The 27,910-nt window shown below is 38.7% G+C and overlaps 1 protein-coding gene across 5 annotated transcripts in view; it reads left to right on the plus strand.

The window, feature by feature from the left end:
- Nucleotides 1–720: 720 nt before the first annotated feature.
- The window catches only part of LOC102222063 (glutamate receptor 3-like), a 123,902-nt gene continuing 96,712 nt past the window's right edge, over nt 721–27,910 (plus strand). Inside the window, exons 1-2 of one of the 5 annotated variants that reach the window (XM_023328957.1) lie at nt 721–1,368; nt 1,794–1,952. In XM_023328957.1, the coding sequence (XP_023184725.1) occupies nt 1,290–1,368; nt 1,794–1,952 (238 nt within the window). In that variant the 5' untranslated portion in view covers nt 721–1,289. The remainder of the gene's footprint in view (nt 1,369–1,793; nt 1,953–27,910) is intronic. The other 4 variants (XM_023328956.1, XM_023328955.1, XM_023328953.1 and 1 more) reach the window with 4 other exon arrangements.

Below are 27,910 nucleotides of genomic sequence, written 5' to 3' on the forward strand. Positions count from 1 at the left end.
TTTCTATTGACCCTGGGGGCCCAAATCAATTTTCTTTTCTTTTTTTTTTGAGAATATATTGAAAACCCCTTACCTCTTCTTCACAACATATGCACTACTCTGAGGTAAACTATCATTTACGATCCCTAAGTAAAACTTTGGGGATTGTAGTTGTATGATGACAAAAATGTAAAGACATGTTATTTGCCTTTATTGCAAAAAAATTGAAAATGTCACAGAATATTTAAAATCGACAGATATTCTGTCACAGACTAAAGGGAACATGGTACATTGTAATACGGTTTTCTAAAGTCTTATCTATGTGCTATATGTTCAGAAGCTTTTGAAGATTTTAATACATAACATCGATTATACGTGATTTATTTAATATAGAGTAAGAATTAAATTAAATGTGGTAAAACACGTGCTATTTTGAAAATAATCTTTTAGTCACGGTCTCTTTTCTGATTTGATTCAACATATTTTTGATCCGCGTTAATAAAATATTCGCTTGCCTTCAGACCTACGTTCAGCACCACGGACAGCTCCACGCTCTCTCCCTCGCCTCTCCTCTAAAGTTCTGGATGCTTGGTTTACTTGTGTGAACGTAGATTGGACACTTTGCGTTGCCTCGATCACTTTTACCGATTTTACTTCAACTTCGTGGTTTTCTGAGCTCCAATGTGATCCAAACTTTGTAATCTGGAGGAATCGCTCCGTGTAAAAACAACTGCACATGTTCCTCCTGGAGGAGCAAACGCCGCCTCTCTGTGCATCCTGACAATGCAGCAGCTGTCACAGCTGGAAGCGGCCAGTCAAGTCAGGATCAGCCTGAGATTGCGGTGTTGTTGCTTTTTTTTTTATTATTATTATTGACTCGGTCAGCGGAGGGCTAATATTGACACGTGCAGCGCTCTTCCTGTGGTGTCGTAATCTAGCAAGCTGAAGCTTTATTCTTTTATTTTTTATTTAATTATTGTTATTTTTTTTTTTAAATTTAACGTCAGATCAAGTTTGACCAACACTGGCCTGCCGCGACGGATCCAATCAGAGTTCAGATCAGCTTCATCTTCCCCCACCACCCCTCCCTCTCCGTCTCTTTCTCTGCCTCTCTTTCTTAGTTGCAAAAAAAAAAAAAAAAATAGAAAAAATGTTCTGCAGCTGGGCTGCACCTCAATGAATGAATTGGTGCACTGTGAGCCACCACCATCTACCCACTGGATTTCCATTTATTCCCGGCATCCATCCCGAACATATGAATCTGCTTAGACAGAGCCTTTTAAGGAGTTGAAAAGATCAGGTCGGAGAAAATGGCACAACGCGTGGTTTTCTTTTTGCTGTGGCTCTTTGACCAGACCTCAGCCGGATTTCCGAATCAGATTAACATCGGTAAGTGTCCCGCTCGTTTCGGCGAGCTGCTGATTGTTGTTTGCGTAATATAATGCACGATTGCAGTTTTATACTGGGAACTGAATGCGGAGCTCTCCGCAGTGGCGCCGGACTAACTTGATTTTCCAGTGCTGCATTCTTAAAGCGGCTGGTTTTAAAACTACAATAAAGCTTCAGCTCTTGCTGAAAACTACCAGAAATGGTTACAGATGAGGACAGGCAACGTTTTGTCGTCTCTCAGTTCCGAAGAGTTCCAGGCCGGCGCACCGATCAGTAATGCACGAGTTCATCTGTAAATTACAAATAGTTTCTTTGTTCACGCCGAGTTCCTCGCGATGCGACCAAAGAATGAGGGTGAACGCCGGTGATGAACTGTGCACGCCACCGTGAGAGTTGTCTGATCTTGGTTTTGAATTTCTCCAAAGGGGGACTGTTCATGCGATCCACGGTGCAGGAGCACAGCGCGTTCAGGTTTGCTGTCCAACTCTACAACACCAACCAGAACACCACCGAGAAGCCCTTCCACCTCAACTACAACGTCGACAATCTCGAGTCGTCCAACAGCTTCTCGGTCACCCATGCATGTAAGTGTGCTTCCTTGTCAGTCGCGTCCAGAGCGGCCGGTGCACTTCTGGGGTCCGCCAAGAACGAGCAGGAATTATTCAGGTGCTTTATGGAGATTGCAGCTGAGTTCGGGCGTGCAGACAAGTTTCTGTCACCTCTTCTTGGATTCAGAAAGTCTCCGTGGAAATAGCAACCCTGTGCAAACTCTTTATTTTCTCACCGTGAAAATCTATTTATAGACTGCGTTTATTGTTGTAAAACACAACATATTCAAAGCATACGTCACATCATTTTGCACACTTATTCCATGTTGTAATGTTACATCACTCCGTCACAGTGGCAGTACCTGCATGAACGAGCCCCTCCTTCAAGTTTCAACATACAATACACAATTATTGGGTTCAGAGGAATGTTAAGAAAAGTAACAATCTCCTTTTTTGGTTTTTCCACAAACGTGTGTTTCACGAATCCCAACAGTGCAATCAGTAGAATCAGTGTAAATCCAGTTCAAGTTTTTTTTTTTATTTACCGACATATATTTATTTATTTTTTTGATTGTCTTAATTTGAGGTTACTTTAATGCCTCCTCAAATGTGGAAATGCTGTTTTTGTGTCTACAAACAGCACAATCTCAAAATACTGGGTTTTAAATAATCGCTGTTCAGTGTTGTGTAAACAGTTTGACCAATATTTTTGCACAAATCTTGATCAGATTAATTCAAAAACAGTAGAATAGCTCTTTAGTTTACTGTCAAATTGGAGTCTCAACTTTAACAGATTCATTTTTTTAAGCAGTCATGCCACTCCTGATCCATGACGCCCTGTATGGTTAGTCATATTGCCCCTCTAAAACAAGACAGCACCTCACTTGCTAATCAAGTCGTCTTCTTGCTAAAGTTATCTGACCTGCAAAAAAACAAACAAACAAAAAAACTTCTTTAAAACTGTTTAATGTCAATAATTTTATCATATATTTAATTTGAAGTAAGAAAACTTGAAATTAATTTTTGGGAAATTATTTCTTGTTTTTTCCTTATTGCATGTTCATGATCATACCATAAAAGTTGGTAAGGGGGAAAAAAAACATTATTGTGTAGCTTTCTTTTGACTGATATCTCTTTGAATAAAGCAGAGACGTAAAACAAGAGTCATCTCTTGTTTCACTTTTCTTTGCTGTTAAACATAAACAAGGACCTCCATTTGGTGAAACAGCCAACTTTGTTGGCCCACAGCTTTATCTGACTGACTGTAGCAGCTGTGTCCTTCTAACCCCCTGCATGGCATGATCATAATGGCCCCTTGACTTCCCCTGTCTGCTGGAGCATCGCCTACTGCTCTGTCCTATGATTCCCCCCCCCGTCTTTGTTGGAGAGCGTCTTCCCCGGCATTGCAGAGTCAGCTCATTAGCACTCAGCCCTCATAGCACCTCACCGTGCTGTCATTGGGTGAAAGGGGAAAAAAATCCATAGCTCCCCAACCATCGCCAGCAAATGAGTTGGACTCAGACCTGCAGAGGAGGTGGGCCCGAACAGTGAGGCAGTTGAAGCAGAGCATCATATCGCAGGCAGCAGAGCAGCAAGTGGCTTAACGAAGGCATCCACGAGAAACAATAAGCAAAAGAGGGTGAATAAATAATAGATAATGCCGTTCAATTTCACGCATGTTGAAGAGGGAAGGGGAGGATAGGAGAAAGGGCTGATATCAGAATCTAATTAAAAACAGAGGCAAGCAGAGTCTTAGCAAAAGGAATTTTCACCCCGAAGGAGCAACGGCATTGTTTCTAGCTGCCCTCACTAATAGTCCGCCTCAGTGTTGAAGGACTACGTTAAGCTGTAGGAAAATCATATGCATTTGAATCAAAATAACTTGATGTGAGCCTCAAGGTGTGTTTTATGATTTTGCTGCTGCTTTTCAGATTGGAAAAAAAGAAAACACTCCCTCAGGTGTGTTTCCGGAAAAACACATAGGAATGAACCATCTGTGCAAATCCTCAACGACACTCAGCAACCATTTGGTTATACGTCAGTGGTCTTCAACTCTTGTGTTCTGCAGCTTTTAGATGTCTCTCCGCTTCAACACACCCAAGTCAAACAATCAGGTCATTAACTGGATTCTGGACAACTTGGCTGCATACTGAGGAGATAATTCAGCCATTTAATTCAGTGTGTTGGATTAGGGACACATCTAAAAGCTGCTGGACACCGGCCCTTGAAGCCTCGATTTGAGGATCCCTGGTAACTTTAACACTGGTTTGTAACACATATGCACTGGCATAGAAAATCTTCTGCAGGACAATGTGACCAGCCCACAGCAGAAGCTGCTCATGAGTAGGTCAAGGAATGTGATAAACGTCTCGGGGGTTTGTCTACCACTGGCCACTTGGTCAACCTGACCCCTTTGTACTTTCTCACTTTCATTTCGTGCCTGGACACAAACAATTTCATTCTTATGCACTTAAGCCATTCATGTTAGTTTATTTTTGTTAGCATTTTGGTGAATTGTGTCGATAAATTGTACTAAAAATGCTTAGAATCTGACATAAAATTTAATTTAATAAAATTTTATTTCTGGAGCATGTTATTTTTGTTGGTTTATCTTCAAACACTTACTAGCTCCAGTTAACTCAGATGTTACATGAGAGATAAAGACCGCTGGAAGAAACCTCCTATCGGTAGATGGTATTTATTGGAGTCACACAAGTCACATTTCCTAGCAGTAGATTATGAGCAAATTATAGGAAATTGCTTTTAGTCATTAGATGTTGAAGTCAGTATGAAATGTCCTTAATGTAGGTTGGAATTTAAGCTTAGTTTGTACAAAACTTCAGACAGCAGGCACCTCCTTTTTGTACCTAAAGAAGTCAGATATGAAAATCAAATCTATAGACGTTCTAAATGCTGAAGGGCTAAATGAAACGAGCTGCACCCCCATTACTGCCTCTCAGAATCTCAGAACACAGAGGAAATCTAATTCCAAATGTAACCATCTTTCTTAGAAAAATCTTCGCTGTCTTCTTGATGCGGACATTCATCTGTGCCGATTGTGGACTCTCTATATTCATCTACTGCTGCCACTAAAGAACGATGTGCCGTAACCACAGCTTCATAACGTAAAAGCTGGATGCTTATGAGACATTTAATTGTCACTCTGATCGTGCAATTCTTAGGAGACGATAAAAGCCTATCAAAATCATTACCTTGTTACACGGTCTCAGAATCTGCTCAATGTAACTGTGAAAGTGTATGCAAGAGATGTGCTTGAATTTACAGGACGGATTTCCATCTTTATCCCAAATAAGCAAGACCTGCAGCCAACATGCCTGGGCATCTCAAATGAGGAGCTAATGAGCTGAATTGTATTGTTAGTAGGGAGGGAACCTGCACGACATTGTCCAAATCATTTCTTGTTCTTGATGGATGTGCATTCGACAGCCAATATGTGCAGCCATTTTCAATAAATTAGTAAATAAATAAAATATTATTGGTCTGGTGTAATTTAATTTAAATTATACGCTATGTTCTTATTAAAACTCACTTTATCAACTCACTTCATAAAGTGAGTTAAGGAAGTATTTGCATTTTTCAAAAATGTTCACATTTATTTAATATTTCTGTATCTAGTTTTTATTAAAACACAGCATGTTCTCAAACTGGGCCGAGGCGTACGGTGATCAAACATAACATTATGACTAGCATGAGCTTCCTGACTGGGTCTGTGGTTATACTCAAATAACTGCACTGTGCTGTTCACCTCGACACGTTATCACAACATTTGAGGTGCAGCAGCTTGCCTGCTGAACTGGATCAGGTGAATAAGCCTTTATTCCTCTTGTGCATCAATTAGCTTATCCCAGTTTACTGCTGTTGCTTCCTTGTATCACTTTTGACCCAATCATCCAGTCATCAAATTTCAGCCTTTGTCAAACTTGCCTGAAACCTTGCACTTGTTCAATTGTCCTGCTTGTAAACATTGGGGACACAATGTTTCCAAAGTGTTCAGCAGCATTTGTTGAAATTAATTAGACAGAAAATTGCAACTCGGGCCTTCTCATCCAACATCAGTGTCTACGGTTGCAGTATGTAACTTTACTTTAAAAAAAAAAAGTTTTTTAACATATTTTAACATTTTTGTACAATTATTATTATGTCATGACAATAAAATGTAAGACAGATAATCTGTGAAAATATTATGCTCCTCTGCATTCTCTCAGTGCTAGCTGCAGAAATACACCATTCAGTCAGAAATAACCAATCAGAGCCAGGAGGAGGGTCTTAGCGCTGTCAATCACTCTCATACACACACCCTCCTCTTGCTCTCTGCTATTCTACAGCTAGTTTACCACTACCATTCCCTGGAATATTGTTGTATGACTGTGGGGAAATAGATTTTCTGGAACGTTGAGTTGTTTCTCCGTCATTAGCATTCTGAGCAACATTGATTGACTGCGCTAAGACCTTCCTCCTAGCTCTGAGTGGATGTTTTTAGGTCGGGAGTGGTGCTTTTCTTCAGACAGCAATAGCAGCTCAGGGGGAAGGTGGAGGAGCTCAATTTTTTCACAAACTATCTGTCTAATATTATACCGTCTCAGCATGGTGACAGTTTTAACAAGTATTGGAAAAACATATATTTTTAAAAGTTACATATATGCTTTAACCTTTCAAATGTCATAAGGATGGTCATTCACATAAATGTAATCCTATGTCTTGTGGAACCTTATTAGGACTTATTAAGACTATCATTCAACATAATTTATGTGTGAAGGTATATTATGTATATCCCACTCAGTGACAGGTGTCATGATGGAAATGTAATCAGTGTTATTCACTTTACCTGTAAGTGGCCTCAATATATTCAGTGACAAGTCTATACCTTTTGATGTAATTTGTGCAGTCTGTGGTGTTTGTCAAGAAGGTGCCTTGACATTCTTGTTAGCTGAGACCGCAAACTGAAGACAGCTGATGTTGAGCTCACAATAGTCCACAAGCATTATACATTTTCTCTACCAATATGGGGAGCAAAAAATAGATAAAGGTTATTAAATATCACTTATCTGCTGACTTACAGACCTTTGGGTCTGTACTTTTTAGTGAGAGAGGACCGCCTGTGCTCGGAGTTTTACATTTGTCAGGTGTTTTTTGTTTTGTTTGTTCTGCAAACTGTCACGTTAATTTACCGGACATCCAAAGTTCCTTTGGTATGATTTGGCTCCTGTGAATGACTCAGACCTTTGTCAGCAGTAGCAAACGCCTGCTGTATGCTTTGTAAATGTTTTGAAAAGGGTGCCTTTTATTTATGTTTGACGGAATAACAATTTATTTTTGCATCTTTTAAGTTGTTAGTTCTAAGAACCATAAGACTTTACTACATTCAAATGCACTCAAAATCAAATAAATTGTATTTGGCTTCTAAAAATGAAACTTGACAATCCTTGCCTTTAATAAAAGCTTGGTTTTCTGTCGTTTCAATTTCTTTTAAGCAACTTTAAAGCCGTGTGCTATTAATGAAATTAGTGACTTTTAAAGCAACAATGCGTGGCTTCAAAAATCCCTGAGGCTCTGCTTTGTACCACAGCGGCATGGTGTGTCCTTTGGTGACAAGACTGTTGTTGCTTTGAAGTAACATGAGAAATTGTGAAATGTGTAATTACCAGCTCGGGCTCTATAATAGCTGCTGAGGCTACAAGTCAGGTGTGCTCACAGAGAACTCAAAAGTGCTTCAAAGCAAAGGGTCCACGTTTGAGGAAAAGCAGAGTAGACAGCATTAATGTTGCTGATAGTCATGGCTTCACCAACTTAATGACACTGTCATCCATTCTTACCTGTTTACCCTTCTTCTTTGCGTCCTTTACGTGAGACAAAAAAACATCAATCCTCTGCACATTTCTTGCTGTGCTATTTATGAGATTACTTACCTTGATTCTTGTTAAAAGACAATTTTGCACTCCTTGGCTTTTGAATCTTATCTCGCTGCTCCTCATTCCTCATTCTGTCATTAGGCTAATGGTCTGTGTCCCCTTTGCCAGCCTTTTTACATCTGCCTATCCTCTTTTATTGAATCCTTGAGGTCCTTAAACTCTGGCAAGATCACATGCTTCCTTGGCTGCTGTGTCCGTCCGCCTTTTCTCGCTGATCTAGCGAAGGCTGTCCCATTCCAACACTTTGGGTTTTTATTGAACTGAAGAAACCAGAATGAATGTAACAGATAATGCATGTGTAGTTAGTTGGCTATGATCCATCAGAGACACCAGGAAGTTATCGCTCTGGCTTTCAAACAAATATAAAAAAAATATAATATGTGTTTATCAATGAGCTATAGTGGTGTACGTAAATTTAACTACCTCTGGGCTTTGCCAGGTCAGCTGTTTTTCCTCATTTTATGTGAGCCAACTGGCTGCCAGCTTGATATTTGTGGCCACGGTAATACATGTGCTAAAATTTCCCTTGATAAAGACATATGAAAGGAAGAAAATAATTTTAAAAAATTGATAGGAGAAAACTAAAATGTGAGATTGAGACATTGGTACTGTTTGTTGAGTTTGTTCAATTGTTAATAGCTTCATATTGTGAAATAGTAAGTAGGCTGTACTTGTATAGAAGCCCAAAGCGCTTCACACCACATCCACTCATTCACCCATTCGCCCTTTTGGCTACAAGTGAAGCATCCGTAGAAACAGAGAGAATATTATATATTTAATTAGTCCTAAACTAGAGAATAACGTAATTGGGAAACTTGACTTTATAGTCCTCTGCATATGAGCTACTTGAATATAATTTCATACATTCAAAAGCAATGGAGATAAAAAAAACAATAACTATAGATCATTACTGAAACGTTTGTTTTGCTGTTTTATTTTTTCCACAGAAAACAAACAGAAACAACAAAAACAAAAAATGTGACATAATACATAACATCTTTATCAGTTGTAGTTCCCTTCCCTCTATTTCACAGATTTTACATCACTGTGAGCTCATAAAGAACAAAATAGTTGGAAGAAAATGTTTCCATGTGCTTTACAAACAGGCCAAAATCTTAATTTTTTTGTGTTAGATCAGTTAGAATGACTTCTATTTATTAAATACCAGGAAAAAGAGGAGAGAGCCCAGTGAACGTTTACGCCATGAAATGCTGTGCTGCATTAAAAATGTTGAAACCCATTTAACAACAGATTTTTAGCTAATTAATAATTCCTAATGTTGGTGATGCTTTAATGCTGGAAAAGAATTATATCTTTTTAATGCTGAACATGCTGCAGCAGTTCCACATTTCAACTTGTGTCTCCCAAATGACCCACTCTTTAACCGCCAGCTGTTGAGACTGGTCAGCTGGTTAGTCAGATGTGTTAGTCATGTTTAGTTTGAGGCAAGTAAAACTAAGAAAACATGGCATTTATGTTTTGCACCGTGACGCAGGTTAGTCATGAAGAGGAATTCTGGACAAATTGAAGTTTCAAGTCGATCAAAGCAGATTTTTGAATACAGATGAGAGATTTACAGCTAAGAACTGATTTCTGTTTAGATCTGTTTAGATTCAGAGGCCTTGCAGTCATGATTTGTTTCAACATTTGTGCCCCATTTAGCGAGGTGGTTCTCCTCATACTGCCCAGAAACACCAACAGATTCTTGAAGGGGATGTGGCAGCTCACACTTGGACAGAGCACAGGTGGTAAATGGCATATGTTGCGAAGCACAGACAATAGGGGTGCTTACCAAATCTTTGCGTGCATTGTTATGTGTAGCTTTTGGAGATGCTGTTGTTTTGGTCCTGTGGGAAGAGATTGTAAACGAAGTGACAAGGAGGCATGTTTTTGCAGCGCATGACCTGCAAGCACTGACAGGGACAGGCTGTCGTCTGAAGAGGCTCCTCAGGTGATTGTAAGAATGCCACAGTGTTGGTTCTTGGAGGCTGCATAGCTCAGCTTGAAAGGTGTGATGAGAGTAAACGTGGGGAAAGAAAAGAGGTAAACCGAGTAGTGTGAGGGCTGAGAAAGGGACTGGGGTAAGTGAGAGAAAGAAGGAGAATATAATTTTCTTCTTTTAAGCTGCTCAGAGAGTGTGTTTGCGTGAGTGCACGGCTGTGTTTAAGAGAGAGATTTCTCCAGGCAATGGGGGGTTGTGCAGGGACATGCCATCACAGTGCAGCTGTGTTGGAGGCACAGATGGAGGTTTGTGTGTGGCTATGATGCAGACGCATGAGAGACCCCACGAGGCAAAACTTACTATTGCGCTTACATGCCTACATGTACTCTCACACAAACACAACCACTCACTTGCAGAAAGACAACCAAGCCCTCTCACAAACACCACTATGATTTCCATTTCTCAGACATACACCATTAAGCTCTCTTGCAAATACTATCAAATTCTATTAAATATATCAATACGCTCTCAAATGTCCTTCACACTTCACGCGTTCAAATTTATTTTTCTTGAGGGAAAGTCTCTGATTATGACCTTTGAAATCCGAAATATTGTAGTCACAGTAGTTGATTAAAATGTGAAATAGAATAAAATGTATTTCAGTTTATTTTTAAATAATAATTTTATTAATTCAATTTTATGAAAATAAATAATTTACTCTGGTTTATGTGCAAATAGTAACTTTTAATCTACATTAAAAATCTTTACACTCCTTTTAGTATTTTGTTTTCCATTAAAGAGCTTAACTTGAGGAGAGATTTGACATAAAACGGCTTTGAAATGACGAGTCGTTTTAACAAAAAACACTAGAGATATGGAGGACCAAAACTGACAGAATTAAAAATAAAAGAGGAAATACATAAATGACCCAATAAATAAATCAATACAGTTAAAATGTGCCACTTCATTGCCAAAAGAAGAATTTTTATCATTTATTTACCTTCATATTTATCTTTTCAGATTAGATCTAACAAATTGCACACTATTCGTCTGTAATGAACAGCACAGTGATAGAACGATTTTGAGGACAGCAGGCCAGGCGATCTCAGAGGCCTCTAGAGGTGGCTTGATATGGGTCTCAGTCAAATGAGTGGTACAGTAGTGAGCTGGGACGAGGTTACAAGCTCTGGGAGCCGCACAGCCTGAGAGAGGAGCACAATGTCAGCACATCACTGACAACAGTGTTCAGATAGCAAAAGATCAGATAAGTGGAGGATGTTTTTTCCGATACAAATTCAGATTGTGAAAACCTCTGCTAAATTTGCAAAACCATGAATTTTGGTTGCGGAAGTTTTATATGTACAGTAATTGTTTGACTTAAACACGTTCATTTAAGATTTAATTGGCCAGGTTACTTTGCAAAAGTGCAAAGAATATTCACAATATATTTTGACAATTATGTTACCATAGCTACAATCTGGTGCTACCAGTTTCTTTTGGCTTGAGCTCACTTTGTTCACAATCACATCTCTGTAAATAATAACCAATTATGACTGTCTGCTTTTAAGCTTGGCCAGTTGAAACTAGCATTGATGATGTTTCTTTAAGAGGTCTCCCTAAATCACATTCTGCTCAAGACCCCCAACAACATTGGCCCTGCATGATGAGCCAGAGCCACTGCACTGTGCATCTCTGAGCTGGATGCGCGATACAAACAGGTAGATTTAATTTACGTGGCACTAGTTGGGACAAATTTGTTTTTTGCAGGCCGGGCTTCATGGAGCGATTTTTTCTAATCTCCTCTCTTTGTTGTCAGCCGACTGGCTCTGAAGCACTCATTCGTGTGTTTTACAGGTCCACTCCGCTGCCGCACACTTAGCTGATCTATGACGAGCTTGAGTGGAGCGGAGGAGAGGTAGAGAAGGTATTTGATTTGGCATAGTTTAAGGTATAGTGGCACCACAAAACAAGAGCATGGTGCGTGACTACGGCATGAGCTCGACAGCTTCTCCACAGGCTAAACTGCCGGCTCACTAACCCATCGGCTCACCGGAGAATTCCCGGTAGTCCCGTATGCCAGACCGCCCCTGACCACAGGGGAACACAGACAAGCAGGATGAACAACCAGGCATATAAGCATCTTTGCAACTACATTTATAGCAAAGCCTCACATCTCACATAGTTTTAGGTAAATAGGAAATGAATATCCAATTCAAAATTAGCTATAAGTTTTTCAATCATTCTTACATGTTTATATGGTCACATGAAAGAACGTTTTTTTTTCCTTTGAGCTCCACAGAGATACCCCAAGGACCAAGCCTCCAAAGAAAACAATATTTCTGACCTAATTTACTGGCCATGAGATGCCCTCTGCTGCATTTCTTCTAAATTATTATTATTTTTAATTTTAGGCACATAACAGAGGCAGTAATGAGATTCAAAATACTAAACACAGCACACACTGCCAGGCAGATCCAACACAATTAATATTTAATCAGAATATCAAAGATCCTCTTGAACCCAACCTAAGGAGAAGTGCTGCTGTCGGAGAGTTATTTGTCTTGGACCCTGCAATACTGGCAGATGTTGTTTGGTACAACATTTATTCCTCTCTTGCTGTTGTACTTGGCTCAAATTCTCTCTGCATCTCTTACAAACTCAGGGCATTTAGCCATTTTCAGCAGCTATCAAGTATGACTGAAAAGCAGTATAGTGAGAAATTATTGATTTTAAAGATCAGTTAACATCATCATGTCTTTTAATTTTAAAGATTTATGTAGGCATGCCAGTAGAGCAGGAGTTCTTGTAGTCCCCATTGATCCCCTTCCTGCTCAGTTTTCTGAATGAAATGTCACAGAATTTCAAGTGAGATTAAACAGGATTAAGAAGTAATAATTAATGTGAAATGTCCTGGGAACCCGACATTGATCAAGATTGGACTGCTGTTTATTTTTGCTCCACTGCAGTTACATGGCAAAATTATCAACAGCACTGGCAAAGATGTTTTGAAAAACTAAAACTAAATTCCTCTTTTGTTGTAACAGTATACAGTCACACTTGAAAATGTTGACCAATTAAAATGTCAATTTTAGTATAATTATTCAGTCAAGGGAAAAAAACATATTAAATTTTAAGAAGTACAGTAATTGCTTTGAACAAAAAACCCTAGTGGTAAAATTATTAGATAATAAAGATAAAATGGTATACATCACATACATCCCATTTACCTTTTATTTCTTAGTCTCAGGATTACCATGGAAGAAGGTTAATCTTGAGTCTGATTTCTGTATAAGTACATTGTTCAGTGATTAAAGTTTACTGGCGGAGGCCATTAACAACGTCCTGGCCCACAGCATTACAGATACACCACCACGCAGAAAATAGGATGTGCTTTCCATATTATTGTTCACTGTTTTACAACAAACCCAGGGGTGTTCACTTCAGCTCATTATTAGTCCTATCAAGAACCCTAAAGCATTTCAAAGTGTCAGTGGAAAACTCCGGTTGTGTTGGTTTTTGATGAACTCAGTCCTTGCTGATAGGTTGGTCTGTTGATTCTGTCTGAACCATCTTGGAGCCACCGAATTTGGAGATTGTTTTACCTGCCTTGTGGTGAAAACATAAATATGGGTCATCTGGCCAGGTGCTAAGAGAATTTAGCCTCTATGTATATCCAACAGAGGCAGAAGAATGTGGATTACTTATTTTAAGGGCCCAGAAACTCTAATCAATATACAAAAAATACTAAAATAAATAAAAAATGGTTTTAGTTGCATTTTTTAAGGAATTATTAATTATACCAACAGTTGTACCACAATGACTTTGTGGTACAAATCACCACTAATGATTGTGTTTAAGCTAGGAGCAATTATTTCTTAATGTGTGACGTTTTCCCGCCTATTGGTGTCAAATGCAAGGTTAATTTTTACTAAATTTTAAGTCAGGCTGTTTGCACATTTACATCAGGGTGCCAATAAGTTTGGCAAACACTGTATGATATAAATTGGCTCATTTTAAGATAATTAAAAATACACTGCGCTAATTAAAAAAAGAGCTCTGGACAAACAGTGTCTAAAGGCATTTGAGCCTCATTTCAATACCTGATGTTACCATAAAAAACTGAAATTAGCAAACTTAGGTATGATATGCTGAAAAATCTTGGATTTTTGAGCTTTGTTGCAATGGCGTTACACCAAGTGTACATCAAGTTCCCTTTTTTGCCAGCAGACATGATGTAACATGACAGCCCATATTTGCTCTGCCCATCTGCACACTGCTGTTCAAATAACGAGGTGGGTTCTGAACTATAAGTCAACAATGACAGGATAAGTCCATGTTCCCTTATTGAAGATGATATCAACACAGACCTGTGATGAAGAAAAGCAGCAGGCAGAGTATATGAAAAAGCAGCAACACACACTGGTGGGGGGCCACACAGTTGGAGAGACACAAAATCTTTGCAGTGAATTAAACAGGTTTGCTGGTGTTCTCTGTGAAAAGAAAAAGCTGCTTCTGATAAGGAACAAACGCCACTTGTTGTGCATTTAAAGTGAAGCGAACAGAGGGCCAAGCAGCTTTTTTTAAACTATTCATCTCACGCCAGCTGTCCGAATGTGTGTGACGGCTGCTTTCCATTTTGCTTTCTCACTGAGCAAAACCTCTCAAGCACAGTGGGTTGTGTTCTTGCGACCGAGAATATTTCTTATTTCAATATGTCATCTAGCCTCCAGGTTTGAAATGGCACTAACGTACAAAAAGAGTGAAAGACAAGCATTTTTTAAAAACCTGACTCTTTCCAGTCAGTGTGTTTGCCTTTTTTTTTTTTTTACCCATTACTGCCTGTACTTACTATTATTTCTGTTTGTGCCCCACTTCACCCTGTATATGTGGATATATATTTACTGGTCACATTACTACATCTTTGCTAGTATTTGGTTTGTCCTCTTTTCCTTTTAGAAATGCCTCATTTTGTAGTGGGACATGTCCAGAAAAGTATCGGACACATTCAGAGATCCATGTTGACTTAATGTAAAGTTACCCCAGAGTTTTTGGCTGCACATTTGTGATATATGAATTTTCCGTTCCACCAGATCCCATAGGTGCTCTGTTGGATTAGGGTCTGGCTACTGTGGTGATTGCTGGAATTCAATGTCACGTTCAAAAGACCAGTTTAAGAGGATTTGAGGGTTGTGACAAAGTGTATTGTCCTATAGTATGTAGCCACAGGTAAATATGTACACTATCATAAAGGCGCTGCACATGTTCAGGAACAATACTCATCTAAACCCTAGCATCTGAATGTTGCAGTTTGAACCAAAGCTCATCAGAACAGACAATGTTTTTCAATCGGTCATGGTTTTCCACTGCATGTGTGCTGCCTGAATGAAGGCTACTGTGTTTTGCGCATGTTTACGAGAAAGGTAAATTCAATTGTATAATATTGTGAACAATAAGCCATTGAAAACAACAAGATGTCATGAGTTTTCTATTATTTTTCTCCAGTTTGTATATATCAAAATTAAAATAACTTTTAAATATTGCCCTGTGATGGACTGGTGACCTGTCCAGGGTGTACCCCTCCTCTCACCCGATGACCACTGGAGTTAGGCACCAGGCCCCCTGAATCCCTGCAAGGATAAGCTGGTATAGACGATGGATGACTGTTGTAGATATTATTCTCAGGGTGGTAATGTATTTTTGCAGCGAAAGGAGTACTTGTTTTTTGTTTGTTTCTTTAGGTGAAAGCAAATAGATTATAATATACAACACTGTTTTAATTTTTTGTTTAAAAACTGTGATACTTTGAAACTGTGGTACTTTTACTCGAGATTGTCACCCTCCACGAATCTCACATCTGCTAGTTACTAACATGTACTGTTCTCCAGTCACACTGGCCCCATGCTAAACTCCACTACAATACCCGTAATCACTGAATCAGTAATCCTTTACTTGAGTCAGAATAACACATGCACATTGTGCTCCATTAGAGGTTACTGCATTGCTCTGACTTCACTGAGCCCTAAAGAAAAAAAAGAGGAATTTTTATATTGTCTTCCTCAGTGGGAGGCTGCAGACCGCATTGTCCTAACCAAGGTCGGGCAGCTTTTTTTCTTTTCCTATTTCTTCCAAACATCCCCCCGCCCCAAAAAACAAAAAAACAAAACACACATTCTAATCTTTTTGGCCTATACATCATCAGCCTATCGATTTTCTTTGCCTTTTTGTGCTGTGTGCTTTCTGTGCTAAAGGCAGCCAAAACTGAAGCGGCTGTGTTGTGATGAATACAAAGCACCAACTGGGAGTGTCACGATGTAGTTCTTCAACTTGTAAATATTGGATCACAGTGCGACGGGGGCTTCCAGCTTGCAGCTCTCCATCTGCCGGCTGAGCAGATTGATCTGCACGTTTCTGGCCTGTTTCGAGAGAGCCAGTCGCTGGCTAAGCCCCTGCCAAAGCAGCATGTCTGTACAGAAACAAGGGCTCCATCATAAGTGATTGCTTGTGACAGTTCACAGTCGCCGGGCCACTGAAGCATCATAACCTTGTGAAGCTAGCGATTGGGCGCTCTACCACAGAGGGAAAGAAGAAAAAAAAAGAGGGGAAAAAATATTAGCATATTTCTTGCAGTGGTATAAAGATGCAAATAAGATAGTTGTGCCAGGAATAGCCTCTACTGTTAACGTTGAACGTTATTTCTATAATAAAAGGCATAATCCAAAGCAATGGGGGTGAATTCATGCGATTACTGCAACTGTGGCTGCAGCAGGATAAAAATTTAAAAAAAGGCTTCGGCGATGTCACAAAGAGGTTTGTTGTTGCTGTGGCTTAAACTGCTAATGATAGAGAAACTGAGATATTCTACGGCGAGGAGGAGGAACAGAACCTGAGCATTCAAAATCACTGTAGTCGGGTTTGTAACTGCAGCAAGCTCAGTGAGATCGCTCACTGATTCACGGAGGATGCATGGATTTAATCAATTCTGCATGAATGCTGTAAAGACTAGGACAATATCCAAACAGCCATGAGTAATATGCTTAGAATCTGTTGTAGGGGACTGTAAAGCTCCATTTTTGTTTCGACTTGTCTTGCTGCTTGGCCACCGAAGAATCATCATTTGTTTTGAGATGATGTACATGTGGGCAGCCTTGCTTTAGATGATTCTTTGCTTCTTTTTTTTTTTTACTGCTGCTCTCCTGTCCCTAGTGCTCTCTGGCCCCCCATCAGAAAAAAATTAAGTGAACATGATGTGCTTTTTCAACCATTACCATCCTCTGTTTCTCCCTCTGAAAGTTAATTCAAAGAGACTGCGGTGGTGTGGCTCTTGTATTTTTACACATGGCTACATAAAACCCGTGGGTGGATGCGCTTAGGCCGCTGTCCGTGTTTGCGTGTCCATGCATGATTGTTGTGATAAAATATTGAAGTTGTCCATCATGCTATAATCAACCATCCCCTTCCCTAGTTTTATTTTTCATGCCTTTCTTTGTCCTGTAGCAGCTTTATTCCCTTTGACAAGTTCAGATCAGAAAGAAGAACCTCATCTGGACTCATGACAGACTTAATATGCATCAGCAAGTGAGGGAAAAACACCACTTAGAGTGGATCCATTCCAAAGGCCTTTGTGAAAATTGTTTCTTGTACGTCAATGGCTTTTGCCATCCTAACAGGGCTAGAAAATAATGAAAAGCAACACAAGTTCAGTAGCTTAGTGATGGTTATAAAGGAAGGGAACAGTGGTGGAGAGAAGCATGGCGGCGAGATAAAGAGATTAACCTGAGATATTTTTGTTCATTGAGCAATTATGCTCAAAATTACAGGCTGCATTTTTCAAAATGTTCCAGTGAGTATTCTAAAAAATTTATAATTTGGTCTGAAACATTTTAGTGTCTTCCACCAAATGGGATTTCTGCGGTGAATCCCCTTGATTTTTCAATGTATTTATTATGTTATGTACAAAGACTTTTTTTCTGTCAAGCAGATAATGAAGTAAGTAGAGATTGTTCATTTAAACCTAGCACAGAGTTGATTATTCAAAGAAAAAAAAAATACAGTAAATACTGATGATGCCACTGCTAAACATAATATTCAAATTTAAATATTGCATACGTTTCTCTACAATCCATTCAGGTCCATCTTTGCAGTTTTTCGTAATGCAGGTAAATACTGTAAAGTCACAAATAGATCTTGCTTTACTCTCAGGCAATTTGACTGAATAAGGACTGAATGCAGCTGGAGGTGATTTTCAGATCTGTCATGCTCATGCCACAGAGTTTAAAAATTTTTTTACTATGCCTTAAAAATCTGTGCAACATGGCTTAGCTGCTGATGAAACTTACCACTGAAATATAAGTCAGATATCCAATTGTGTTTTCGGGGCTATCTGACAGCCTGAAGAACTCTTGTTCAACATCATCACTCAAGAACTCTTCAGTCTTGTACATTTCTCAAACATCTACTCTACTCTGCCATTATAATATATATTTTTATGATTCTCCATTGACTTTAAATTTTCCTGCTAGCGGTCATATTTTCTCTGTCTGTTTCCATCTCCGAGCTGTACTGGGACTGATTTTGTGTCTTTTATACATAAATAAGCCTAAATTTGAAATCATTCTCTTGAGGCCAAAGTTTATAAAAAGTTAGGGAACATTTCAGGGCTTCCAGTTTCTAGTGCTTTGTGTCTAAGTAATGCTTTTTAGCCTTGGGACTCCTTGTAGCTGAATTAAATATTTACAAGTTATGAACACTTTTGTTCCATGAGAGGATTTAAGCGGTTGTTTAGCAGCCAGTGTGTTTTTACATCCAAAGTCCATAATGTGCTCTGAAGGCAAGTCATTTTCTACCTTCCTAAAGGTTGTATATTGCAAATGCCTGTTGTGGTGTCACTTTAGGTCATCAGTTATGTTGGTATCCTAACACATCTCAGCAGTCTTTGAGTGCACAGCTACATTTCTAAATATAAACCCAATAGTTCAGCAAACCAAGTCAGCCCATGTACGTGTTGACACAAAGCCTTGGGTTAGAGAAGCCCATTTATAAGATAAAAACAAGGCGACTGCAAAAATGACAAAACACATAATTTATTTTCAGTAAAAGCTCCATCTTGGAAGCTGATTCACACTTTCAAATTTGGTCCTGTGTGCATCCTGTCATTAGTCGGCTGTGGCTGGAAATAAAAAGCTAATCCAAACAAAATTTTTGTAGTAGCTATGTTGCATAGCATCTTAATAGTCCTTTGCAGATTTCTTTCCATCAGTAGCATGATAGAAAATAATTCATTTATAATAAAAACACCCACGTAGTACCGGTACATTAATTTCCTAAATATTAAGAACATATGTCCGGGGTGTTGCTTGTACATTTTTAGTTTGTGACTGAATTTGTAGTAGGACGATGTGATACATGTAAAATATCCCAGCCTAAGTGACATATCAAGTACACACCTGTAATTTGATACAGTTTATTTCTGTTACAAACATTAGCCTTTCTGTTTACAGATATTTAAGGCCCACAATCCTATCATGATGTTATAACATGTTCACTCAACATGTCAAATATTACCAAATTCCCTCACTGCCATAGATTGCCCAACCTTTACTTAGGTTTTATGTGTCTAGATTTTTGTTGCTTGGTGGTACAAAGGCTGAACGTATAAAGCTTTTCTGGTCCCAACCTCGGAGTTACAGGTATTACCTATGCCCAACAAGACATGTGGAAGGAAGCTGAAATAAAACAACTATGTGATTCCAAGAAGGATGTGTTGAAAATAGGAAAGGTTGTTCTCATAAGCCAGACTACAAGTTGATTTTAGGAAACCTATTTTTTCATGACATTACTTTATAACTGCCTGTCATTCAGCACATAAAAGCACATAAAGATATAATACTTTAAATAAATAATGGTCCAGCATTACATTTCTCTTCATGAGATACCATACATGCAAACATGCATGCTTCAAAACCCAGAAGTTGCGATTTAAACCTGTCTAAAACGTCACTTTACAAAAATTTTTAATCCGACTTCTGGATGTAACTTAATCTACGTTTCACTCGGCGCTGTATTCCAAATCCTTGAATAGGCTGAGATGGTGGTGGCATCAAAACTCTTAGTGGCACACTGACTGCATAAAAAGTTTTTAATTTTGAACCTTGGTGGCACACATGACTTGTGCAGTTTTACAGTCTGCAAATTAACATCCAATTTCCACTTTATTTGACAAGGCTTAGTTATGTTATGTTACTTATGTTTAAATCCCCACAAAAGATACACAGACAAACCTGGCAAGATATCATTAGGGTAACACTTATTCTATGTCAGTGAAAATAACTAAACAGATTGGTGAAACCATAAAAGTAACATATTTTGCAACTAAAGAGGGTTTTCTCTTATTTTTCACTATTGACCCATAATTGATGTAAATCACATCTGTGTTTCTAGAGCATCTCTTGTCTATGAGCTGCTGAGTTCAACTTACACCCCATTACTATTATTCCACATACCAATGTTGTAATTATAGCTTGAAAAAAAAATTGCTTTGAAAAAAACAATGTTTTAGTTTGAAGGTAGCGGATATATAAATAAAAAAAACACCTATAATCCTCTTAAGCTACATCTTAGGAATTCAAAGAGTTGGTGATTAGCAGTAAGGTTTATTTCACATTAGTGACCTACAATTCATCATTTTATTCTCTAATCAAACAAAAACACAACAATATTTTATTCTGTTGGATGTCTGAGTTTTTATAGATTTTAATGTAGGTTTTCCTTTGACTAATTTATTTTAAGAAAAACTTAACAAGCAAGAATAAAATCTACTTTTAAGAGTTTGCCATCAGAGGCGGTGAAATGTGAAGAGGTTATATTTCAGTCACTTTGTCACAGGGCCATGTAAGTCCTCTGTTTTCCATTTCAATCTCTCTCCTCCTTTCTAAAGCATTATCATTCAGGAACAGCGTACCGCCTCAGCGAGGGCACTAATAAGATGGAAAGTGATGTCGGACTCTACATACTTAACCACGCCTGCGCTGAGGCTGAGACAGAAAAAAGGGAAATGTTTAAGTGATGCCTTCAAGGTTAAACATGTGATCCCATCTACCATCCTCTTTGACTTATTCTGCGATTTATCACAAAGCGACAAATGGCGGGGAGACACCGGTCCTGCAAGGTTTCTGTTTTAAAATGCAGCCTTGTCACCAGGATTTAGGCTGAAAATCGCTCAGTGACATGTAGCTTGCTTTTTTTTTATGTGAATGTTCTCAGTGGCAGGATTGATACATACTTCTTCCTGATTTGATGTCATTGTGCAGTAGACACATTGCTGTAGATGTGAATTTGAGCCATACTTCATAGCTGCGACACAAAAAGTTGAAAGTTATCCATTAACTGTTGATCTGATTGAGAAGCTTTGACTGAAGCAAAATATACAAATAGCACTAGCGTGTACTAGATCCTGTAATTCACAATTGAAGTCAGTAAATAAGTAATTTAGTGACATTTTACCAGCAGTTACTTTCTTCTTTCTTTCTCCTTAGTCGCATTGCTTCAAATGTTTTTATCTGACAGCTATTCTTCCTGTTGGATGAACTGGATTCAAAACAAGTCGGCTGTGTGCAGGACATTACACAAAAAATATGCCAGCATGAACCTTTGCTCAGATCAACAGTCTTATAGTTGAATCAAATATTTCAGTGTCATCTTGTTAAGCTGTTGCTTTCATCTCTTTGATGAGGATGAGATTTGTTTCCCCTTGCATCTTTTTACTCTCAAAGGCAGCCTTAAGGTGAACTGTCTCTTATGATTCAGCACAGCTTATCTGCCCCGCCTGATGTGATGGCAGAGGCCAGCAACACTTCTGACAGCAACAGTTTGAATGTTTGCTGTTTTAGAGTGACACGCTGAACTTCGCCTCGCCTTTTCTTGTGGACCTTGGCGCTCTGCTTCCTCTGATCATTTCTCTTCCACCTCATAGGTGGTGATTAGCCGGACTCCTTCGACACTCAAAAGTATCTGCCCGTAAGCAGTTGTGCTGCTATCCGTATCCCTCGCCCTCGTCCGCAGAGCTCTGTGCTCTTCCTCACTTCGTGGACCATTCTCTTCACTTCTTCCACATTCATCTAGAAGGAAGAGGACGCTCTACGCCTGCAGTGGTGATTGGGAGGATTAGTGGCGTGTGAGGGACTTTGTCACCAGCTTTTCCAGGAAATCCAATTACAGACTATCATAAGCCGTACATGTTTCATACTCTGCTGAATCCCCCTTAAAAATGCACACCGCTAAAACCGGAAAGGTCAGTGTTTAGCCTCCATCCTCAATGTAAACTGTGATGACAGGTGAGCAGAGTGATCAACTTTGAAGGGATGAGACAAGTTCAGTAGCACTCTTTTTTTCCCCCTCTGCATTGCAGCAAATAGTGGACTGCATGAGCCTGCTGAAGAAAAGGTTATTTGCACTCTGTAATGGGATGGGATCTCGGTGTGTGTCATGGCGGAGGTAAACCAAGGGCCAAAGGGGTGAGGTCTGTTATCTCCTCACACAGATAGTCCTAATTGCATGTGTCAAAGAGATGGCATGCAGAGAATAGGGGCATGCAGAATGTATCAGTGGAGTCTTATCAAACTGATTATTCTGCAGATCAACCACATCGCCTTTGGAGTGGTTTTGTGTTTTAAATGTTTGAGGTGCATCCTTATTCAAATATCTTTTTCTCTCTTTTTTTTTACTTGCTGTATATGTCATGCAGTGTTTTTAGCCATTTTATACAAAGGCATTACTATAAGACCACAGAGGGGAAAATATCTGTCTGACGGAGATGGACTTGAGTCACCGAGCCCCTTGAGAATTGCTCAGCAGACGCCTCTACCTGACTGTACCGGCAAAATGGCAGATGGAGAGGCAAGGAGGCTGATGGCTGAAGGACTGTGAGGCACAAAGCAGGAAAGAGAATAGGAAATGAAGTCTTGTGGTTGAGATATACAACCACAAGGCTGACCTTTGTATCTCAATTCCAAAGGTCTATTTCACATTCATGGCACATTTTCTTTCTTTGCAACTCAAAGTGGGAAAACTTTTGATGTGTCGGGGCATTAATAATGAAAACGAAAGATTTGACATGCAGACAATAGGCAGACCTAATGCTGAAAATTGTATTATACATCTAAAAGAAAAGTACAAGTGTTTGCCTTTTTCTTTATTCAAGCATGAACCATTTGCTGAACAGATTGCTTATAGGACCACAGTGACTCAAATAAAAGGAGCATTTGTTCCACATAATTTCTTTTGGAAAAGTGATAAAACACCAGATGAGACTTGTTTTTAAGTTCAATTAAATAGGCATCTTGATGTTTCTGGTATGTTTTTTTTTCTTCATTTTTTAGCTAATTTTAAAAGAAAGACAATAATCAAACTTTGGACAGAAGGACCAACAGAATGTTTTTGATTATTTTTATTCTACATTTTTTGTGATACTCACTGCTACATATGCTATTATATTATGCGCTATCATAAACAATTGATGATAAAGTTGAAAATCTGTACTTTTGCCGATTTACATTCCTGAAAACATGAGATTATAATACAATTAATTCTGTCTCTCCTCATGCTGCTTTTGATTCTCATATTACATGTAATGGTTAGAAGAACTTTGTTTTCTTCATTCATCCAAACAACAGGTGAAAAACAGGTTTTAAAAAAATCTTTCTTTAGAGAGAAACACAAGAGCAGAAGCCAATCTCAAAGCTTTTCTGGCTGTCAGATTACTATTACCTCCAACAAAGGGTAATACAAAGAGGAGATTGTTTGGCGTGTTTACAAATTTATATGATTTTATTTATTTATTTATTTTGATGACAAGCTACTTTTGCTAAAAATGACACAAAATTACATAGAAGTTGCCCAAAGTACGTTGTAAGCTTGTTTCAACTTTGACAGTAACTAATCCTTCATGTTTTCTGGGCAAAGAAACCACAGCGTGAACGCATTACCAGGCCAGTCTCTATTGTCCAATATACAGTCACCAGGTAAGCACTCGCATATATGCAAAAAAATAAAAAAATGCAGACACAGATGTGAATACACCAGTGACTTGCTTGTGCTTGTTTTCCAACCCAAACAGCAGATGAGGCACTGAGCGCTGGGAATTCACAACCTGGCAGCTTGAACACGGGGCAGATGTCAAATCCAGAGTTTCTTGTAGAGAGTCGGAGCTTCTGTGAAAAGCAAAGTGAATTTTAGATGTGATCACCTGCAAAACATCTGCTGGCTTTGATTTTATGTTTATTCCCAAAAGCCCAAAGAACAGCGATTTCTAATGATTAATTGTCAGTATTTAGGCAAAACAAAAAATATCAGAAAGTGACCTAAACAAAACACTTTGGGATTTTAGATAAAATGTTTGAGTCCAGCCTCCTACCTGATAACTCTACCTGGGGCAAGGTTAACCCAGAGATGCATATCAGACTGTGTGTTGTGTGTTTGTATGCATGCTGTAGATTTGGCTCTACTTAAAGTAGTTAGTGTAACTAGAAAAAAAAAGGTAAAAATATAGGAATAAAAAATAAAATATACAAATACTGCCGAGCATAATAAATAAAGTCATTATTATTACTTAAAAGGGGTTCCTAGGGATTTTGAAAGACAAACAGGGCCACAGCATCACAGGTCCTCCACCTTACTTAAGAGTGTTAAAATACATAGCATTATAAACATGTTTTCTTACAGAACTGCCCCACAGCATGTTGCTGCCACCACCATGTGTAAAGTTATAATAGTGTGTGACTTTATTTAATTGGCTCAGCAGTGTTCATCTATACTGTGCTACTTTCTGGACATATTTGACTTTGCAAGTAAAAGAGATGGATTATGCAATCAAAAATAGAACTCAGCTTTGCCAGACCTTTTGAATTATAATATTGTGTGACATATATTGTGTGACATTTATCCAAAGGCATAATTCATTGGACCTTAACTCAATCAATGCTAAATATAAGTGTCATCATAATCACAAATTGTTATGTCTCTGAAAGGTACAAGATAATAAAAACTAAGCTATTCTTTATTCTCAACCTTCTCACATTTATCCTGGCCTTCGCACCGGTGTGATTTTTATAGATCAGATAATTCAAAGTTGATTCAGCAGGACTAGGAACAGCTTGCCGTTATCATCTCGCGGCATCACGGCTGTTGAGTACTTCTTGAATCTGGGTCTGCCATTTGAGTTAACAGTTTGAAGCACTTCATGTCTCTGTATGACAAGAGCTGATGCAATCCCCTTGGGCACTTACAAGAGATCTCCTTGTGACAGCGTTCCTTCTTCAGTTCCGAGCAGGAATGGCGGGCCCTGTTGTAGGCGAGTTAGATGGGAGCAGCGGGGAGAGTGGGAGAAACCGGCGGTGAGGAAGACCAGAGGGAGAAAGAGACTGAGACATTGGCAGAAAATGGAGGAAACGTGAGAAAGGAAGAAGCTGAGCCAAAGCGAGAAAGTGAGAACATGGATTTTGTGACACAGGCGAGAAACACAGTTAATGCCATCCAATCATCATTGACATTAACCATTCCTGGCTCCAATAATAAAGCCTCTTTTGTGCCAGAGAGAGCATTGAAGCCCAATTACCACGAGTCTGTGAAAAGTTGTATATACATTTTTGAAATTATTATCATTATTTAATTCGTAATCTGTTTTATAAATAAGCCCAGAGTGCCTGGAAGATGTCACATTTCCCTCTGAACTAGCACACCAGGTCAGCCATCTTAAGCGATGCATTGGAAATGTAACATCCCCGTATGCTACAGAGTGTCCTGATTATAGAAGGGAATGAGGGCGGCACACTGTGTGTTTGACCAGTGAACTGGAGATGGGATGCATGGTTTCCTGCTGCAGGAGGAGGGGGGAGGAGAGCCACACTTAGCTGCAGAGAAAGAAGGGAAAAAATAGGATTAAGGAGAACAGAAAAGAGAAAGAGGAGATGAGAGGAATATGTGGTGTGTTGTTTACCACTCAGTCAAATACAAACCCCTGTAATGACTTTGTCTGCATGCACATGGTTGTCCGACCTAAATAAAATTAGCCTTATTGAAATTCCAGGTGATGCTCCCGGAATCATATTAGTTGATACATAACTTCTTCAGAGTTGGAGAGCAGCTTAGCTGCCTTTATTTCCATCCGGAGCGTAACATTTATTTCATTTCTATTTAATTGCTAAGAGATGAAACTGAGGCCAGGGCATTTCTGCACAGCGCCTCTGCTCCACCACACCGCGCAATTTTTTTCCCTGCCTAAGTCCAGCACGAATCTGCGCTCCACTGATGGAGCCGAGCGATATTATGGGGGAAACAATCTGAGAGAGGGAGAAAAGTGAGAGGCACTCAGGTGGAGAGAAAGACTGCCATGCCTGAAGAGGATGTGTGCTTTGGGGGATGACCAGATGGCCAAAAGACAGGAGAGAAAAAATAAGAGGTCAAATTGGGAGGCGAGGGTAAAGAAGATGAGACAAGAAAGAGATGCTGAAGTGATGGAAGAGAGGAGGGTCAGTACAGCATAGGAGGACAGCTCTGTTACAAAGTGATAAACAGTGTACATTTCAGAATATCAAGGGACCTATAATAATTCTGATCCATGGCTTTATTTGCACATGAAGGCGGCTTTATTTTTTTTTACTCAGTGGTTTTGTTTTTGTATTAATGAAAGAAGTTTCTGTTCTAGTTCAGTCTTATTTCCTATTTTATTGCATATAGTCATATTAATAGGAAATAAGTGATGTGGCAACTGAATGTAACAACAAAAAGGTATAAAGTTTTCATTTAATAAAAAGCAACCCTTGTTCTTTTTTTTGTTACAAGTATTCACTGTTTTATTAGCCAGCACTTTATCTTTTTCCACTAGCACCGAGTAAAAGCAAATTGGTCATCATTATTTCCGTGCGCCAGCTTTTTTAAAATTAAGCCCACCAGCTTAAGGAAGATTAATCGCTGATTAGATCACATTTTTCAGTATTTAATCGAGATCAGTATCGCTGTTGCTGGTGAAAGTAATACTGCAAAATTACACAGTAAAATTACCTGCTCATATATTCATTGAGATTATCTGTGTGCTACTTCTCGCACCATAATGAATAGTGTTTTGTATGAGTTTTAATTAAAATGCCGTAGCTACTTGCGTCTACAAAAATGGCTAGCTTTGCTTTTTACTTAAAAATGAGTGAGCAATATCTGCAACCTGTCGAAGCACAAAACCGTTTAGTGATTATCAAAAAATTATTTTAAGATTAAATTAACATTACATTTTCAAGAATCTCAAGGGTAGCACTAATTTCTACAGCACTTTGATATCTGATTTTCTAAACAAGAAATGTATACAAATTTCAAGAGTATTCATAACCATTAAACATTCCACCTATTTTTCAAGTAATAACTACAAAACTTACTGCATTGCCTTGGGATATTTCTGTACTAAGCCAACATAAATACACTGTAATTGTATTACAACAAATTTGAAAAGTAGAAGAAAAAGGATACATAGCTTTTAAAAATGTTTTGTAGATCAAACAATGTGAAAAGTGTGGCAACTTCTCCACAACTTTCTGTTTGACCGATTTGCTTTGGTCCTTGGTCTTTATGATGCTTATTTTTTTTTTTGCTAATGTTCTCTAATAAACCTTTGAGGCTTTTTCAGAACAACTACATCACTAAGACTAAATTACAGATGCACTCCATTTGTGATCTCTGAAGATGGTTGGTTGTACTGAATTGAATTTATTGGCATCAGAGTAGATGGTGCTCCATACAAATGTACGCCACATTTTGTGGATTTTTATTGTTATCATTTTTGTCCCACTTCACAATTATGAATGAATTATGAAATCTCAATACAGTTTGCAGATGTAATCGGATAAAACTGAAAAAAGTTTAAGGTAGCAATACATCTTCATTATGTATAACAATCTGGCAAAGGTGTAGGTTATAGTAATTGCATTAGAAATGCGAGGCTATTAAAATATTCTGTGACTTTTTACTTGGAAAAAATACTAATCAGACATTGCGCATGTCTGGAGATAGATTATGCAATAATATAAACAGAAAACGGTACAGAAATGTTAGAATACAACATGTTTCACAATAAAACATATTTG

Source organism: Xiphophorus maculatus, chromosome 23, assembly GCF_002775205.1.
Source record: "Xiphophorus maculatus strain JP 163 A chromosome 23, X_maculatus-5.0-male, whole genome shotgun sequence".
NCBI lineage: Eukaryota > Metazoa > Chordata > Actinopteri > Cyprinodontiformes > Poeciliidae > Xiphophorus > Xiphophorus maculatus.